This window comes from Ostrea edulis, chromosome 3 (genome assembly GCF_947568905.1).
Source record: "Ostrea edulis chromosome 3, xbOstEdul1.1, whole genome shotgun sequence".
In the NCBI taxonomy this organism is placed as follows: domain Eukaryota; kingdom Metazoa; phylum Mollusca; class Bivalvia; order Ostreida; family Ostreidae; genus Ostrea; species Ostrea edulis.
The window spans coordinates 12,374,925-12,391,854 of record NC_079166.1 but is presented as its reverse complement, the minus strand read 5'-3'; the positions used below and the strand labels follow the sequence as shown (position 1 = coordinate 12,391,854).

The following is a 16,930-nucleotide window of genomic DNA, read 5'->3' as shown; positions in this document are numbered from 1 at the left end:
GACCCAATGATAGGTTGTATTGACAAACTAGATCCTTTAATGACCATAGAATTTACGAAATGCTTATTCTAAATGAGACTGTTGAAATTCCTGTAGCATCAACTTGTTTGTCAGTAGCCTACTTCGATTTAGAATTTGAGTATACGCAGAACGAGCTCGTGCGTACCGAATCAGTTGAGAGATAGATATAAACACCATATGCAGGTGATGATGGAATATTGCTATATGTACATGTGCTTTCAACAGAATAAAACGATTAAGTCTAGTTCTAGTCTCAATATGATTGGCTTGCAATGTTACCCATCTTCCATATCTTGATTCATGCCGGTTTCATGCACCGCCCTATTTTCAGGAGCATAATTTTCCTGAGTAAAAGCATAGTCGTCGGAAAATCTTTGGAAAGAAAACTAAGCTTTAATGTCATTGCATTTTATTCCCAGATATCTATTAGACAACGTAAACTAATTATATACACATAAAATCCGCACTTTGTATCCATCGTGAACGGGACTTAAATTCAGACGTATTAGTATAAGTCCGTTATATTTCATACAATCTCAATACCTTTTTCACAGACATAAATTGCACCATACCAATATAGAAACCATGATTGAATAAACAAGAACATATAAACCAGTATCATTTGCTGTGCGCGAAGCACCATTACATATAAATGAACACATGCAGTCTGTGTAGTATTTCTGACTCCTTGGTTTGTCGTAAGTTCCATGCGCCATTCTAGTTCTGTGTTCTATTTTCCATCATTGAACCTTTGCAATTTTCCTAACGAACGTTCCAGATTCATAATCTGTTTTTTCATATCTGTTAGTGATGATGATATTGAATTAAAGAATGTATTTGCCTGAAAAATAAATACAAAAAACATAAGATAATAATTTTTAACAAATAAATAAAATCAAAATTTTGTTCGTGTCCACAAACTTATGTATGTCATTAAGCAATATATGAGGGAAATTCAACTGCTCGTTATAAAGCAAAGGAAACACACATGACTAAACTTACCCATTTGTGAAACATACATGACACTAAGTTTTCGTCTTCTCCGTTGGGACAGTCCATAATACCGTTACACAATAAATCCTCACTGATGCAGTAAAACTCGCGCCGGGAATTGGGAGAGGGACAGGCAATCAAATCCGAATTACGTTTTTCTTCACATCCTACATGAGAAAGAAAACAATATTGATAGCTTGACAATGTAATAATTCTACAATATTGTTAGTTTGTTATGCGGGGAGGAAAAGCACTCAATCATCGGCGTTGTAATAGTTTACAGTATAACTCTTTCTCTATCTATCTCTTTCTCTATCTATCTTTCTCTATCTATCTCTTTCTCTATCTATCTCTTTCTCTATTTATCTCTTTCTTCCCAGTCGTGGTAGTCTAGTGCGCAGGTCGCTGGTGGGAGTCTTGATCCCGATATCGCGTCAAAGCTACCTAGACTTAGGTGTGACTGCGTCAAACCTACCCAGAGTTAAGTGTGACTGCGTCAAACCTACCTAGACTTAAATAGTGCCTGCGTCAAACCTACCTAGACTTAACTAGTGACTGTGTTAAACTTACCTAGACTTAAGTAGTGACTGCGTCAAATCTACCTTGACTTAAGTAGTGACTGCGTCAAATCTATCTAGACTTAAGCAGTGACTGCGTAAGACCTATCTAGACTTAAGTAGTGACTGCGTCAAACCTACCTACACTTAACTAGTGACTGCATCAAACCTACCTTGACTTAAGTGTGACTGCGTCAAACCTACCTAGACTTAAGTATTGACTTCGTCAGACCTACGTAGACTTAAGTTTGACTGCGTCAAACCTACCTAGACTTAAGTGTGACTACGTCAAACCTACCTAGACTTAAGTAGTGACTGCGTCAAACTTACCTAGACTTAAGTAGTGACTTCGTCAGACCTGCGTAGACTTAAGTGTGGCTATGTCAAATCTACCTAGACTTAAATAGTGCCTGCGTCAAACCCACCTAGACTTAAGAAGTAACTACGCAAAACCTACAACGTTTGACGTGAGTAGTGATTGCTCCCTCGCCAAGAACCTGGCTTTAGAAGTAAAGTCATATGTTTTCCGATATGTCCTAGATACGTAGACACCGTGTCATGGTAGGTGTTACCACAATAAAGAATCCTCTCAGTGCCATGTTAAGGTCAATTAGTGATTCTTCATCTAACGCTGGTTACGTCACTACAGGAGTGACAGACCATGGATGGGACGTAAAACAGCACACAATCTCTCTCTCTCTCTCTCTTTCTCTCTCTCTCTCTCTCTCTCTCTCTCTCTCTCTCTCTCTCAGCCTCTTTCTCTCGCGCACTTCGTACATGTAAACATCTCTATCATTAACCACAGATCTGAATAAATTTCAGTATAAATGAGGAATGAAGCGCTTGAATGATTAACGCTATATTTTTCTTAATCAGGTGTTTAATCTTTAAAGCAGCGCCCTGATTTAATGGCTCAGAATATTACTTTTTGCTGTGTGAAGTATTTTCCGTGTCTCGGGACATATCCTATAAATTGCCTGTCTGAATCAGCCATTACAAGGATATGGATTCCGTATTTTTATAATTTCAACACACTGAGATCTTTTTTATCAGAAATATAAATTACAGAGATTTCACATAAAATACCTAGCATAAGGAAATCACATCAACCACGTAACACGCAAAATAGTAAGCAAACTGCAAACACAATATATAAACAGTGTGTTTATTGATATTCAAAGCAGGTCTTTCCTAGCGTAACTTTATTCTGCAACTGGTCAATATTGTTTTTATTTGTTTATCATCCATGTCACAAAATGAATAATTGCCCAAAATCTGAACAATAAATAAAGTAGAGAGAGAGAGAGAGAGAGAGAGAGAGAGAGAGAGAGAGAGAGAGAGAGACGAAATGTGATTGAACTTGGTGGGCATGATATTGATGGTATCATAGAGATGTATAGTGATACGAAAAAACATTTTGGTCTTTTTCATCCGTTACCCGCTGAAATATATTGCTGAAATTATGACAGATGACGCTGTGATGGTGTTCTCAGAAGTCTCAAAAAAATTAATTTGCAACTTTTTCCTGATGCCAATTCGCATCAAATAGAGGATTCTGACATTTTCAAAAATAACTGCACAATATATCACACATCTAATTTTATCCGAGATGCGAATTTTTATTGTTGTGTTGAGTGTCCAACACGAATCTATTTTCATATACCACAGGAGAAGAATATATTTGTAAAATTTGTCACCAGTTTATTTTTTTCGAACACAACAGAAAACAGAAAGTGTTACTGTATTCGACTATGTAGTAAATTTAACATTTCCATGTAACTAGATCTTCATTTGTCACATTCTAAATCAGCATAGCTAGGGTAATAAAAAACCGAAATAGAGAGCGCATGCATCCCCACAACCAAACAATATATGATTAATCACATCACATATTATTCCATAGGTTATTTTGAATTTAGCCTGGGCGATAGCTACATGTACAGACAGCTTTTCCAAAGTGAAATTAAATTGCCAATTTTAGTGATTCTTATTCATAAACTACATAGAAACGTAACAATACCGAAAACGAGATATTGATTTCATAGCCACACCTACATGTAACTCTCAATTTGCCAGTTTTAAGACGTTGAGAGATAGTTAAATTAATGCTTTAGGGCTAGTGAATGGTAAAATCTTAATTCCGTTATTTCTTAAATCAAACAGACGGACGTGCATTCTAAGCTCCTGATTTAATGCTATTTCAATAAATATTTATAATAACTGTTTTTACATACGACCGTTACCATAAATAATTGATAAATTAAGTTCACGTTTTCGTGGGTGTTGCAGGATAACTGTTGTTTTAAAATATAAAGGTCGAGGCTTCGCGGGACCTAGGAGAAGACGGGGAAGAAATCGAGTAATACCAAGAACTATCAAATATTCCTTTCAACCTCAGTCGAGACAGGGGAATTTCAATATCCCATCAAGTCAACATCCAGCATTTGTAATGTGCAGAAATAGTCATTCAAATGTTCTGTCTATAGCCATTAACCAGAAGCGTTATATAGATGTTAGCGTCTTGGACGTTAAGGAAGTGAAGAACAAATGAAAAGGAAGTATGTTAATCTGACATGTGCTACACTTCCTCTTTTGTTTTATGGAGATTACATGTACCCTTAAAAGATCTTTGAGCCGGACATTGTTGTCACGTCATGACCACAACATCCCCTGCACAGTTACACTCCACATTTTTAGATCTTACGTGCACGAGGTCATCCTAAGGGTATTTTCATACCCGCAACAATGAAAGAGAGGTAAACCGGAAATGCTAATTTCAAGCTGTATTTGACATTTTAAGCGCTTAGAACTAGAACATGCAGCCAATATGTTATTGTTTTATGAAACATCATCTGAACGAAGCTTCACCAAACATCAACAGAACGAGAAGGATGCAGTGGAGATAAAACTAAAATAATGTTGAGATCTCAGGAAATTTACATCTCCATCCTTCAGATCATCGGATAGTTGAAAGATAAAGACGAGCGTTTAAAACGCTTTGTGGTAACTATTTAATGGAAATTAAATTTATACAAATTGATAAAGTACATATATTGATTGAATATTGTTTAACATCTCACTCGAATTTTTTCACTCATATGGAGACGTCACCACTGCCGGCGAAGGGCTGCAAAAGTTAGGCCTATGCTCAGCGCTTACGGCCTTTGAGCAAGGAGGGATTTTATCGTGCTACACCTGCTGTGACACGGGGTCTCGGTTTTTGCGGTCTCATCTGAAGGACCACCCCAATTAGACGCCTCTTGCGACAAACATGGGGTACTGAGGACCTTTTCTAACCAGGATCTCCATGGGACCGAAACAGTACAAGAACAGGCTTTTCTGGTATAATTATAAAACAAGATGGCCGATCGTGGTAGCCTAGGAGTTAGGGAGCTTGCTTCGCAATCGGAAGATCACGAGATCGAAACTCGATCCCACCACTACGTCATACCAAATTCGTTCAACTTAAGTAAAGACTATTCCCCCGCCAAGCATCCAGCATAAGTAGTAATTTAAATGTCGCAGGTCGTTTGAATATAACTTTAAGATGGAATAGGACGTAAACCAACAAGTAAAATAAAACACGTGCACATGCAATATAATGGGGTGTTGAACGTATCATATACTACGCAATATATCCACAAATGTGTAATATTACGGGGGGTGCAACGCATTTTTATAGAAATTAATAGAAACAAAACACGTGAGTATATAATATATCGATGAGTGTAACGTACTTTCATAAACACAAATATTGAAAAACAAAACACGTGAGTTTACATGTAATGTCACGTGGCGTAGAATGTCAATACACACAACAGTAATAACACTAGCTGCAGAACTGTAGCTCTCGGAGAAAATATTGGAACAGATCAGAGAGCTACTGATCCACCACATATAAAAACGTTTCGATTCACGGCGCACAAAAAAGCACACGGTTGAGGCCTCATATCGTTATATTCTTGTATATTGTCGTCTCATATTTAATATTAAAAAATTCCTAACATAATATCAAATATTCAGTAAAGCCCTATACGACCCGAAAACTCGCAGCTTCAAATGATTCGCCATGTTCGGTAGCCAGATAATTTGAACCCTGTTACTATTGGTATCTATTCACAATATTCGTTACAAGTTATGTATTCGGTCGTCATTTATTATAAGCACGAATATCTAATAAAAAATTTAAAAATATATAGTTTATCTAAAGGTAAAAGAAGCTCTTGATTATTGAAATGTACAAAAGACTTGTTTGGGCACTTACCTTCGTGTGGCAGGGATGGGGACCGAACCAGACTACTGAACGCCGCGAACCTGTGCGTTAACCTATTTGAATAATTATTATTTAACCCCATTGGGATGATTTATATTTTAAATCATCTATCTAAAATATTTGTGAAGACATTAGTTCACACTTAGATGTTATTGTGTAAGTATGGAAATGAACCGGGATTCGAATGGACAGGCTACCTAACATGGCTACGTCAACGAACGAAATCATTAAAATCTGAGTTTTCGGGTCGTATGGGGCTTTAATGAATACTTAAAGGTGTGTTTGGAAACAAGTATAGTAGGAAAATATGTTAGGAATTTTCTATATCAAAATAAGACGGAAATACAAGAATACAACGATATGACCCTCAACCGTGCGCATACTTTTTTTTTTTTTTTTATTTGAGCGCCGTAAATCGAAGGCTTTTATAAGGGATGGATCTGTGGCTCTCTGCGCTGTCTCAATATTTTCTCAGAGAGCTACTGTTCTGCAGCTACAATAACACGAGATTCAAGTCTACTACAGGGACATCCCATCCTAGTGATATTTGTACCAAATAATAGAAAAATGCATAATCGATATGTTAAAGTCAGTAGCTGATACAAAAAGCGTTCACACATATAAAGAGAAGGTAGTGTTTGTGAAGTACTTTTGTTGTAATGGAGTGCAGCCGAGCGAACTAAACCTCCTATCAGTCAAAGTACATGTAAGTGTTTGGGTATGCGCCTTTGAAGCGCGTGGTATGTGGAAAAAAAATGCATCGAGAAAGTGAAGTTCTCTTTTATAATAAAAGTAGGTAACTGATCGCACAGACCATAAAAGATAGGTTGAATGTTCTTTTGCTAATAGTTCGATAATTGAACTGGGCACGGTAAATAATAATTATATTCCGGCTAAGATCGTATAGCCGCGTCATTACAACTTTTGCTGATCGCTTTCGGCGTATCTAAGTTTACTGACTTTTTAATTTTTCTTATATATGTATGGGCATTACCCTCTCCGTCACCCCTTGTAGACATCTTCATTGAATATTGCATGCACCGTGACTTAACATGTGGTATTTCCTTTTGTTACATTAAATAATTTTCTCATTTCATAATTATCGTGTATAGGGTATTTTAAGCAGTTTTAGGATACGAAGAGGAAGCTTGGGCGGCTTAATACATATGTTCAATTTGGTAATATTTGCTATTTCAAAGACTTTAGCATTTACGTGACGATGAACAACTAATCCATAATGAATGCTTAAATGGTAACGGAGACGCTGTTAATAAAACTGCTTACGAGAATCAGTAATCCTAGTGCTATTTTCAACTATACAGTAAAATAATCTATGATGGTAATTCTGAATGTAATCCCAGCTTAATTTTCCATTCGCTCTTTTAGATTAGATTAAACAAATGGTTTGACAGTATTGTGAACAGAATATGAAATGTGAAACACATACGGATAAGTACAAAGTGGTGCGATCGATGCGTTAACAGAACAGCTTTTAAGATTTTTTTTTATTATTCAGTAGAGCAATTATCCCATTCCACTTCCTTTTTGGATGTATTTACTAGCAATGAATAAACACATGTACAAATATATATGAAAAAAAATTATATCATCCTTCCTAGGCAGAATGGCATATACTAACTAGTGCTGCATTTTTATGCATGTTTCACAAGCCTCATATAAAGAGACATTTCTCTTACACATTTTTATTGTCGATACTAAGTACAGTAGTGTTCTTAAGAAAGTGTAAAACGCAAGATATGATCCATTATTTTTTTTATCAATAAACATGAATTAGTGAATTCCGTGGGGATTCGGGTTAGAATATGCCCTCCGTACCCTTTTGGTTGTCGTAAAAGGCGATAAAATGGGTCGATCTTTCGGAAGAGACCGCAAAAACCGGGGTCCCGTGTTACAGCAGGTGTGGCACGATAAAGATCCCCCCATGCTCAAAGGCCGTAAGCGCCGAGTATAGGCTTAAATTTTGCAGCTCTTCGCCAGCAATGGTGACGTCTCCATGTGAGTAAAAAAAAATTCTCGAGAGGGACGTTAAACAATATACAAACAATCATCAACAGGAAAGAGCACGCATATACAATATTAAATCGAGATAGTGACGTATATCGACCTGTGACTATGATATATAGTCCTTCTTGCAAAGAAACATTCATTTTCACAATGAAGCAGTAGTGATTAAAATCACAGTCTTAAAAGTGTTTGAAGTTATGTGAAACCTGCATATCATTGTCGACATTACTCATAGGTTCGTTCTGTTAGCTTTCATGAACCGCCCTATATTGAAACGAACATTGAAAATTATGGAAACGGCCAAACACAATAGGAAACCCAGAATTTCTTATGAGGCCGACATTCACCAACATACCACTACTTCGACACACACACACACACACCTATCGAAGCACAAACCATGCCTCATTTGGTGTAATACTTTAAAAGTTTGAAAACACAATATGTATATAGATTTTTTAAACATTTTTGAAAGCCTTTTAATTGCTGCTACTGTTGTCTCTTCTATCTGATATTTTTATATTGACTTTGATATTTACAAACTTCAATTCCGGTCGATTTTGTATTGGGTTACGAGCACTTGTACTCCCCCATCAAATAGCCACTACATGACTGATCAGCATCGATTTATCTTTTTCGAATCCTTCGCTGTAAATGTATAAATTTCATTTGAATTGAAATTAGACATTTGTTTCTTTAAAAGGTTTTTCTGCATTTAATCTTAGTTTCCAGGAAAATATCTGAAGATGATACCCGACTGACTATCATATATACTTTCTTAATCATTGGCGCGGGATTCGGTAACTCGGTCGTTAAGTTTAAAATCAAAAACATGAAACTAAAGAAAGCTAAGAACATTGAATTAGATTGTACTGAATGATTTCTCCGGGGGGGAAAGAAGATAACAAACATTTGATATCAGTAAACTTCTTTGCAATTAATTTACTTTCGTAAATTTAAAAATCCAACATCTTTTTATGTTACACTTCATGATATGCAATGATTCAATATTCACGATGGCATCACAAGAACACATTAAAGAATGCATTGACGTCAACAGCCAATCCAAAAACGACGATGAAGAAAACACCCATAGTTATTTCATTGGTTGTTCCGACTTGTTAAAAGACAAACACGGTGAGATGTCACAATGGCATCTTTCTAAACTAGCACCCATGATTTAATGTAAACCTATTGATTGATTGATTATTTACGTTCCGTCGAGAATATTTCCCTCATATTGAGACCTCACCACATGTACGAGAAGTAACACAATTTAGACTTATGCTTAGCGCTCAGGGAGTAGAGGTTTTTTATGGTGTCAACGTCTGTCGCGACACGTTGATTTCTAATCATTTTTAAGGTCATATTCGAAAGGCCTGTGATTCTCAAATGCCGATCATTTTACGAAAGAGCAATCACTACCTATTTAAACGTCTAAGGTTTGACGCGGCCATGGCACGAGCGTGGCTTGAACTCACGACCTCCCGGCTACGAAGCAAACGCTCTACCACTGAGCTTCCGCGACCAGTGGATATAAGCAGTATATATTTTTTAAATATATATTTTTGGATATTTTTATTTAACATTATCATACATTTTGCTAATCATATGCAATAGCATACATACAAATTTTTATCATATTCTGTTCAATGGGGTATCATCAGCTCAATAAATATAAAACAAATAATCTATAAAGGCAGACGTACTAAACAAGACTATTATCTTTGGTTGTAATACATCGAAGGTAAAGGGTAAAACCGTGGCGAATAAAAATTCATATATCAGCTTTCAGTTTTTGACACATGGACTAACGATATCGCACCACGCAAGTGTTAATGTTAAAAAATGTGTCTGACAACAGATAATTAGGAAAAAAGATTGTGACGATTGTAAGAACAAAAATGGAAACTGAAAATGCGCAAGAGCACAATTGTAGAAATCTTCCTAGAGGGGCACTTTTGATATACGAAAAGAAACGAAAGCAGCTGAAACGAAATCAATCAAAATTAAAGTGAAACGTAATTAATAGATGAGATGCAAAGCTAAAAGACAAACATGGTGTAGCTATAACAACTTCCGGGAGGCAATATTCCTGTCCTACAATACATAGATTGATTGTCTATTGTTTAGCGTCCCTCTCGAGAATTTTTCACTCATATGGAGACGTCACCATTACCGGTGAAGGGCTGCAATATTTAGCCCTATGCTCGGCGCTTACGGCCTATGAGCAGAGAGAGATCTTTATCGTGCCACACCTGCTGTGACATGGGACCTCGGTTTTTGTGGTATCATCAAAGGACATCCCAGTTTAGTCGCCCCTTATGACAACCAAGGGGTACTGAGGGTATATTTTAACCCGGATACACACGGGCGTATATTGGACGCTCTATAAATAATATTAGAACATTGGTGATTTTAAATCAAATTTTGTCCAAATATTCCACCTAGAAGCTTCTTTTAACGAAAATGGTCCATCAATCGTATTTTCTATGAGGCGTCAAAAACCACGTTTCACTGTCCCATGAGTTGTCCAATTGCTAGTTAGTCTAGTTTAGATGTTTAATGAGTCAGAGTAGATAAATGAATACAACAGCCGATTAATTGTGATAAACAGAGTTTCTAAAGAGACGAGGGATGCAATGCCTTCCGCTTCGGTGTCGATGAAGAATGCCAATGGAATATAGGAACGCGTTTATGTAAAGAAAATTCTTCTTAACCAAACCAGAAACATGCTCTTGGTTTATAACGAAAAGAATTGAATGTTTATCGATAACATGAAACACGCCACCCTTTGACACACTGACTGGAGATCGAAAGCGATTCATAAAACTCGAATGTACATGTACTTGCATCTTGTACTAAGTCATTACAGTTTTAGATGATATTATACAAGAGTGGATCACAAAGTGGTTAGGGGTAGTGTTGCGGACACCAGAATGACTCAAAATAGCCCCTCTCTTTTTAAAAAAAAAGTCTTAACTAAAGTAGTTAGCATCCTTCAAACTCCCCTTTCCAGATTAAACACTGGTATCTTAGCATTCGCTCATGATAAACTCCCCTTTCCAGATTAAACACTGGTATCTTAGTATTCGCTCATGATTTGCTCAAAATTTAAACAGCATTCGCTGCCTTCCTAGAAAACAAGGTTTAGTTCATAACACAAAGAGAGGTGACATTAGCGCAGAAACCGGATATGCTTGCACATGAATTAAGTTTTATCGTGAATTAAATTTTATCTTGCATGTATTCGGGTTGTTTTCCCGAAAATAGATAAAAGAGGTGACATTAGCGCAGAAGCCGGATATACTTGCACAAGAATTAAGTTTTATCGTGAATTAGATTTCAACTCACTTGTATTCGGATTGTTTTCCCGCAAATAGATAAATAATAATTAAGAACGTATACTTCAACATGGGCGTCTTTCGTTAGATGAAATAAGGAATTTATCTAAGAGAATGGGGTGAAACAGTACCACAATGGTGGAATATTACAATCACATAGGCTCACGAGCCATTTATAAATCTGTGGAACCTCAACGCTTAACTGTGACCCGTCAACCCATTTTGTGGACAACCACACTATGAAGAATCAGTCTGTGAACAACTTATCTGTGAACTCGGTCTATTTTGCGGTGTATTTAGAACACACTCATAAACGCGCACCGGGTTATTTGGCAAATATGGCGAGGCAGCGAAAAGTTGACAGTAATTTCAATTTTAGTTTGTCGGTCACTACAATCCTATAGTAAACTCAAAGTCATCACTGTATAATGTTCATGAATGCAATTGCATCAATTACCATTTCAAAAAAACGTTTTGCATTACACGTGATGTGTGCTTCTTTGATTATTGCTAATAAATTGCTAATTGACCGTGCGATTGATAAAAGATAAAAACAAAATGTATATGCCTTGAAGATATCTAAATGTAAAAGTTACGATGGCTTCATCCTGTGCATTTAATCATATAATTGCACAATCTAGTCACTTCAATTTCTGATACTAATCGATGCCTTGAACTTTAAGAGGATACACTACCATAATGCCTTTGACAGATAGTGGCCGTTTTTCAGCAATCATGGTTTACAACTCGCACAGAGACAAAACAAATAGAGTAATGAAAAAGAACATTAGCGGCCCACCACGGCTATTGCCGCTACTTCAATTGGAATGCATGTAATGTGCATGTAACAAAAATGAATAAATTGGGGAAACATAAAATATGTGACATTTTCTCCTGGTTTGTATAGTTACAAAATATTTCTTAGATCCATGAGGGATGTTGAATTGAACGAATGATTGGAAGCTGTGAAAATTTTATTGAGTTGAAGGGTCAGTCGAGTGTTCACCAGCATTGCCTCAGAAATGTCGTTGGATGATAACCGGATAAAAGAAATGTCTCCAACTTTGTACCTCTATGTACCATTCAAATTCTATACAAATTTTTGTTCTGTAAAATGATTTATGTTCAGTATGGATTCGTTGCAAAAGGATCCCATAAAACGTTATGAACTATTCACCAATAATGTTAAAAATTTAATATGCATGTATTGGATAATAAACAATAGTGTCTCGTATAACTAGATACATTACTTCCCTGATTGTACATCGAGATGATAATAACTAAAGTTTTCGAGCATGAGTAATTGCAATATTAGTTAATTTTGTAAGGGAAAATGTCGAGAACAAAATTAGCAATAAAATGTAAAATGTAGAAATTTCAGGACCAACATTAAGTTTTCAATTTACAAAAGTCATCGTAATGTTTAGAATTTCAAAATTGCCAAACGGCAAGACCATGCATGAAAAGGTGTAAAATGTTGACAATCGACATTCGAAACACGAATAAATATTTAACCAAGTCTATGGTGGAATCGCGTGCAGGCAGTTACACTAGTATAACAGAGAACTTTGCAATGTTTGCTCGAAGTCATCGATAATTGAACATTTTGCATTTTATTTTTACTACCATATTATCATATAAGCTTGTTCCTGTATGAACATTTTTCACACAAAAAGACACTACTCTACAGAATATTCATAAATCCCCGGCCAGGACAACAACTCGATTTAGATATAACACCGCAGTAGCAAGATTTCCTTATCATGGGTAATGACAAAGTGTCAATTGAATGTTACTATTCAAAGTTCAATTTATTTTAAGATTAACTATTTTTTTTCTTAAAGATATTGAGTACTTACGTATCACCGGGACATGTTTCCTAGAAGAATCTTCCAAGTGTATGCGACCTTTGTTATCACCTGGTAAACTGTGGTGCTTGTTTTTTAAACTCAATAGTGTAACATTAGGGTATAATCGTCCCGAGAGTTTTCGCAGAAGTCTCAAACGCCATGTGTTTTTCTTGCTTTTCAATTTGTTCCTGCTCTTTCCACACGTCGATGACAGAAAAACTACCAGAAAGTATATTGTGAATATAAACTTAAATAAACGCATCACAGCTTTCTCAGAAAACACCTGTCTTTTTTTACAAAATCCAAAATGCAGTGTGGACTTGCAGATTATTTCTCACTGTTCATAGAAGTGCTTAAACAAACGAAGGTATTTCATTAGTACAACATTTATATATACAGTAAAAACTCCCACATTGTATAAATTCAATAAAATCCTCGATGACAATAGTCAATGTATATATATATGCAGTGACATCTACCTTTAAACAAAGCTGAGAGTTTTACAGGTGCTTATCTTCATCAATGACGTTTTGCATTCATCTCGGTCCAGCCCATTTTTTTTTTAAAGTTTTTTTTTTTTTTGGTTGCTAAAAGAACCATTCCTCGAACCTAAATATCATTTTCAAGTATTGATCCTTCCAATCATACGCTGATGTTTTGTTTTAATACTCTGCTGTACACTTAACATGATTTCCGAATGCTACAGGTTTGAGGTCCTGCTCCGCGATCACCATTACGGACTTCCGGAAATAGATTTCGGTGGCGATAAGGCATGTTGATTTTTTATACATCTTTAGGGGTTATTGATAAAATCGCTTATGATGGTATTAGGTGGGAGCTGGCAAGGAAAACAAAATAAACGGGTTTCATATTTGGCTTTTCGTAAATTGTTGAAAGGCATTTGCGGATGCTGAATAGGAAATGAATTATTTTCAATCAACAATGGATCTTGGTCGATATTCTGAACATTTCAATCGGAAGTATGATGGATTTGGAACTAACGTAATGGACTGAATGGCTTTTTCTACTTTACGTCATGTGTATATTTCGTCATAGTTTTCGTGAACCTTTTAATTCAATCGTTGAAATATACACAATATTTCCTTTACTGACATTTACGTTGAAAGGCTTTACCCACCACTTAAACAAGGAATCAAGATAGCTATAAAATAAATATTCCTTCTAATTCTGGTTTGTTTTCCCCTTCTAATCACCTACAAATTCAACCCCTTGAAACTTCATAATTTGAATTTTTTAATAAACTTTCTTGTGACGATCTCTTGCATTCAGCGATAAAGTTTTAGAAGAATAGATCGAATGTATACTCAAAAACATTTTACTAATTCAAAGTTCGATAAAATGTTAATATTAGTTTAACTGTAAAACATAGAAGTACAAAGGTCTATACACAACGTGTCATACTCCTTCACATAATTACCTGTTAGGTGCTGTGTTTGAACGTAATTGTCACCTTGGCCTGCCTGATCCAACCTAAACAAAATGAAAACGGTGGAAATGCGTGGGATGCATACAGTAATAAAATTCTTTGTATCTAAAATATTTCAGTAAATCCGATATATTAAAAACAAATTTGATTGACGAAGTTATTACGAGACTTGTGCAAGGTGAAATAGAATTGAATGCATTAATACTGTTCTGTATCAGATGTCAGTTTCACTGATGTTGCTATGTGATGGAAAAGATGTACATTTATCATTGTCAATTATACAGTAAATACTGGCATAAAATGAATGCAGGTCTATATTGACACGAAGGATCGCCGATCGTGGTAGCCTATAGAGTGGTTTGGACGCTTTCTTCGCAAACGGAAGGACCGGGTTCTAGTCTCAATTTTGGCACTGTGCCATACTTAAGACGTTGAACATTGTGTAATTCCGCCAAGCTTCCGGCATTATAAATAATGTCTCGTGTTGGAACGATAAAAAAAAACTGTCTCTGCTACTACAGTTTCAATAACAGTGTGTCAATATCTAAAATATTTCAGTAATTTTAATTTGTTGGGAACAAATCGTTGATTTTTATGAACTTTGATCGGCGAATTTGTTACGAGACATGTGCAAGGTGAAATATAATGCAAAAATACTAATCTGCATCAGATGTCAGTTACGATAAAGACCCCTCCCTGCTCAAAGACGATAAGCGCCAAACATAGGCCTTAACTGTCCAGCCCTTCACCGGCAATGGTGTCGTTTCCATATCGGTGACAGATTCTCGAGAGGGACATTAAACAACATACAACTAACCATTCAACCACTAATGTTGCTATATAATGGAAAACATGTACATTTATAATTGTCATTCATACAGTAAAGTTAGGATTTGACTGAATGCAGATCTTTGTTGCCTCTACACTGTAATGATAGCTTGATCGATCGTGGTAGTCTAGTGGTTTGAACGCTTTCTTCGCAAACGAAAGGACTAAGTTCGATTCTCAATTTAGACAAAGTGTCATACTTCAGATGTTTAACATCAGTTAATTCCGCTAAGCCCTTGCTAAGCACCCGGAAGTGAAAATCACATGTCATTCTGATATGATCTTAAAAACAGACAGAAAAATTGCTATCATTGCAATAAAAGCGTGCCACTTCGTTTTATCGAGCGTGCAAATTTCAATCACTGATCGGCCGTGTGGTTTCAATAAAAGTGAGTTTACATGGCCAGGCTATGCCATTCTTTCAATGTGATTGGTCACGGAGAATAAAAGTATAACTTGATTCATTGTGTGATGGGTCAGAACAAACCCTTAGTATAGTGCAGCAAAATTTACTAACAAAAGGCAATTAAACAATTGATAATATTTATTTACAATTTATAATCGATACAAAAATTGTAACAACAGCACAATACTAGCTTACAGTAGTTGAACAATAAAACTGAACAGAATCTACACAAGACACATAAAAATAGTAATTCCAAAATCGTAGTTCCAAGTATAAATAAAAAGTCCAAATGCATAGACTGTATCTAACCATTACCAGAGCTTGTTTAATCATAAGAATTTCAGTGTATTTAAGATAGTAATGAGTTTTTAGTACAATCCTGAAAGACAAATATTTTACGTCATCTTTCTACTAAAAATAGCATGAGGTCTAGAACAATCAAGGTCACGGGTGTCAGTGAGGTTTTGGAACAATTTAGTTCAATTTAGTGCAAGTAGTAATATGCACAACAATTGAAATCGAAGAGAAGTTTGATCAAGCGAAGTGACACGCTGTTATCGGATCAATAGTAAGACTCTTAGCGCCAAGGATAAGGCGCATGGGGGAATCATTATTGAGTGTGACGTAAAACAATATAGATACAAATTAATACCCATCAGCGGTAACCGTTCCTTCACTCGGCATTAGTAAAGAAAGCCAGAGGTCTTAGGAAAATCATCTTCAAAATGGAATCATCACTGATAGGGACTTAATACACGCATTATCTCGAGCGCAAGACATATGATATTTTGCGCACAACTTTATCATAAATTATAGCCTACGCACGACATATCATCTTGTGCTCATGACTCAATACCTGGTGTGCACGAGATTGTATATCGTGCGCATGACATATTATCTCAACGCACGACATCTTTTCTCGAGTGTTCGACATATATAATCTCATGCGCTCGACTATTATAAAATATCTTGTACGCACGACATATTAACTCGAGCAGACGACATGTTAAACATGTTTATCTCAGCGAACGAGATATGATCTCGAGTACACGTCTTAATATTTCGTGTGACCGCCATATCATCTCGTACCTATGATATGTTATCTCGAGCCTACACCTTAATATCTCTAGCGCACGACATATTTTTTGAGTGCACAACATCATCTCGTGAAGACAACATGTTATCT

At 36.1% G+C, this 16,930-nt stretch overlaps 1 protein-coding gene across 1 annotated transcript; it reads right to left on the bottom strand.

Moving 5' to 3' along the window:
* Window positions 1-413: 413 nt before the first annotated feature.
* LOC125674071 (uncharacterized) lies at window positions 414-13,785 on the bottom strand. The gene is made up of 4 exons (XM_048911112.2): window positions 13,543-13,785; window positions 13,073-13,415; window positions 1,024-1,181; window positions 414-862 (listed from the first exon to the last, which is right to left on the bottom strand). Exons 2-4 carry the CDS (start codon window positions 13,323-13,325, stop codon window positions 752-754), a joined length of 522 nt encoding a protein of 173 aa, XP_048767069.1. The 5' UTR covers window positions 13,326-13,415; window positions 13,543-13,785; the 3' UTR covers window positions 414-751.
* Window positions 13,786-16,930: the final 3,145 nt, after the last annotated feature.

What these genes read in the sequence shown, in the direction of transcription:
- LOC125674071 (XM_048911112.2), bottom strand. Translation starts at nt 13,325, where the DNA reads ATGCGTTTATTTAAGTTTATATTCACAATATACTTTCTGGTAGTTTTT. An exon ending in GAAACATGTCCCGGTGATAC is followed by an intron (nt 1,182 to 13,072) that starts GTAAGTACTCAA and finishes TTTCTCATGTAG; the next exon opens with GATGTGAAGAAAAACGTAAT. An exon ending in CATGTATGTTTCACAAATGG is followed by an intron (nt 863 to 1,023) that starts GTAAGTTTAGTC and finishes TTTATTTTTCAG; the next exon opens with GCAAATACATTCTTTAATTC.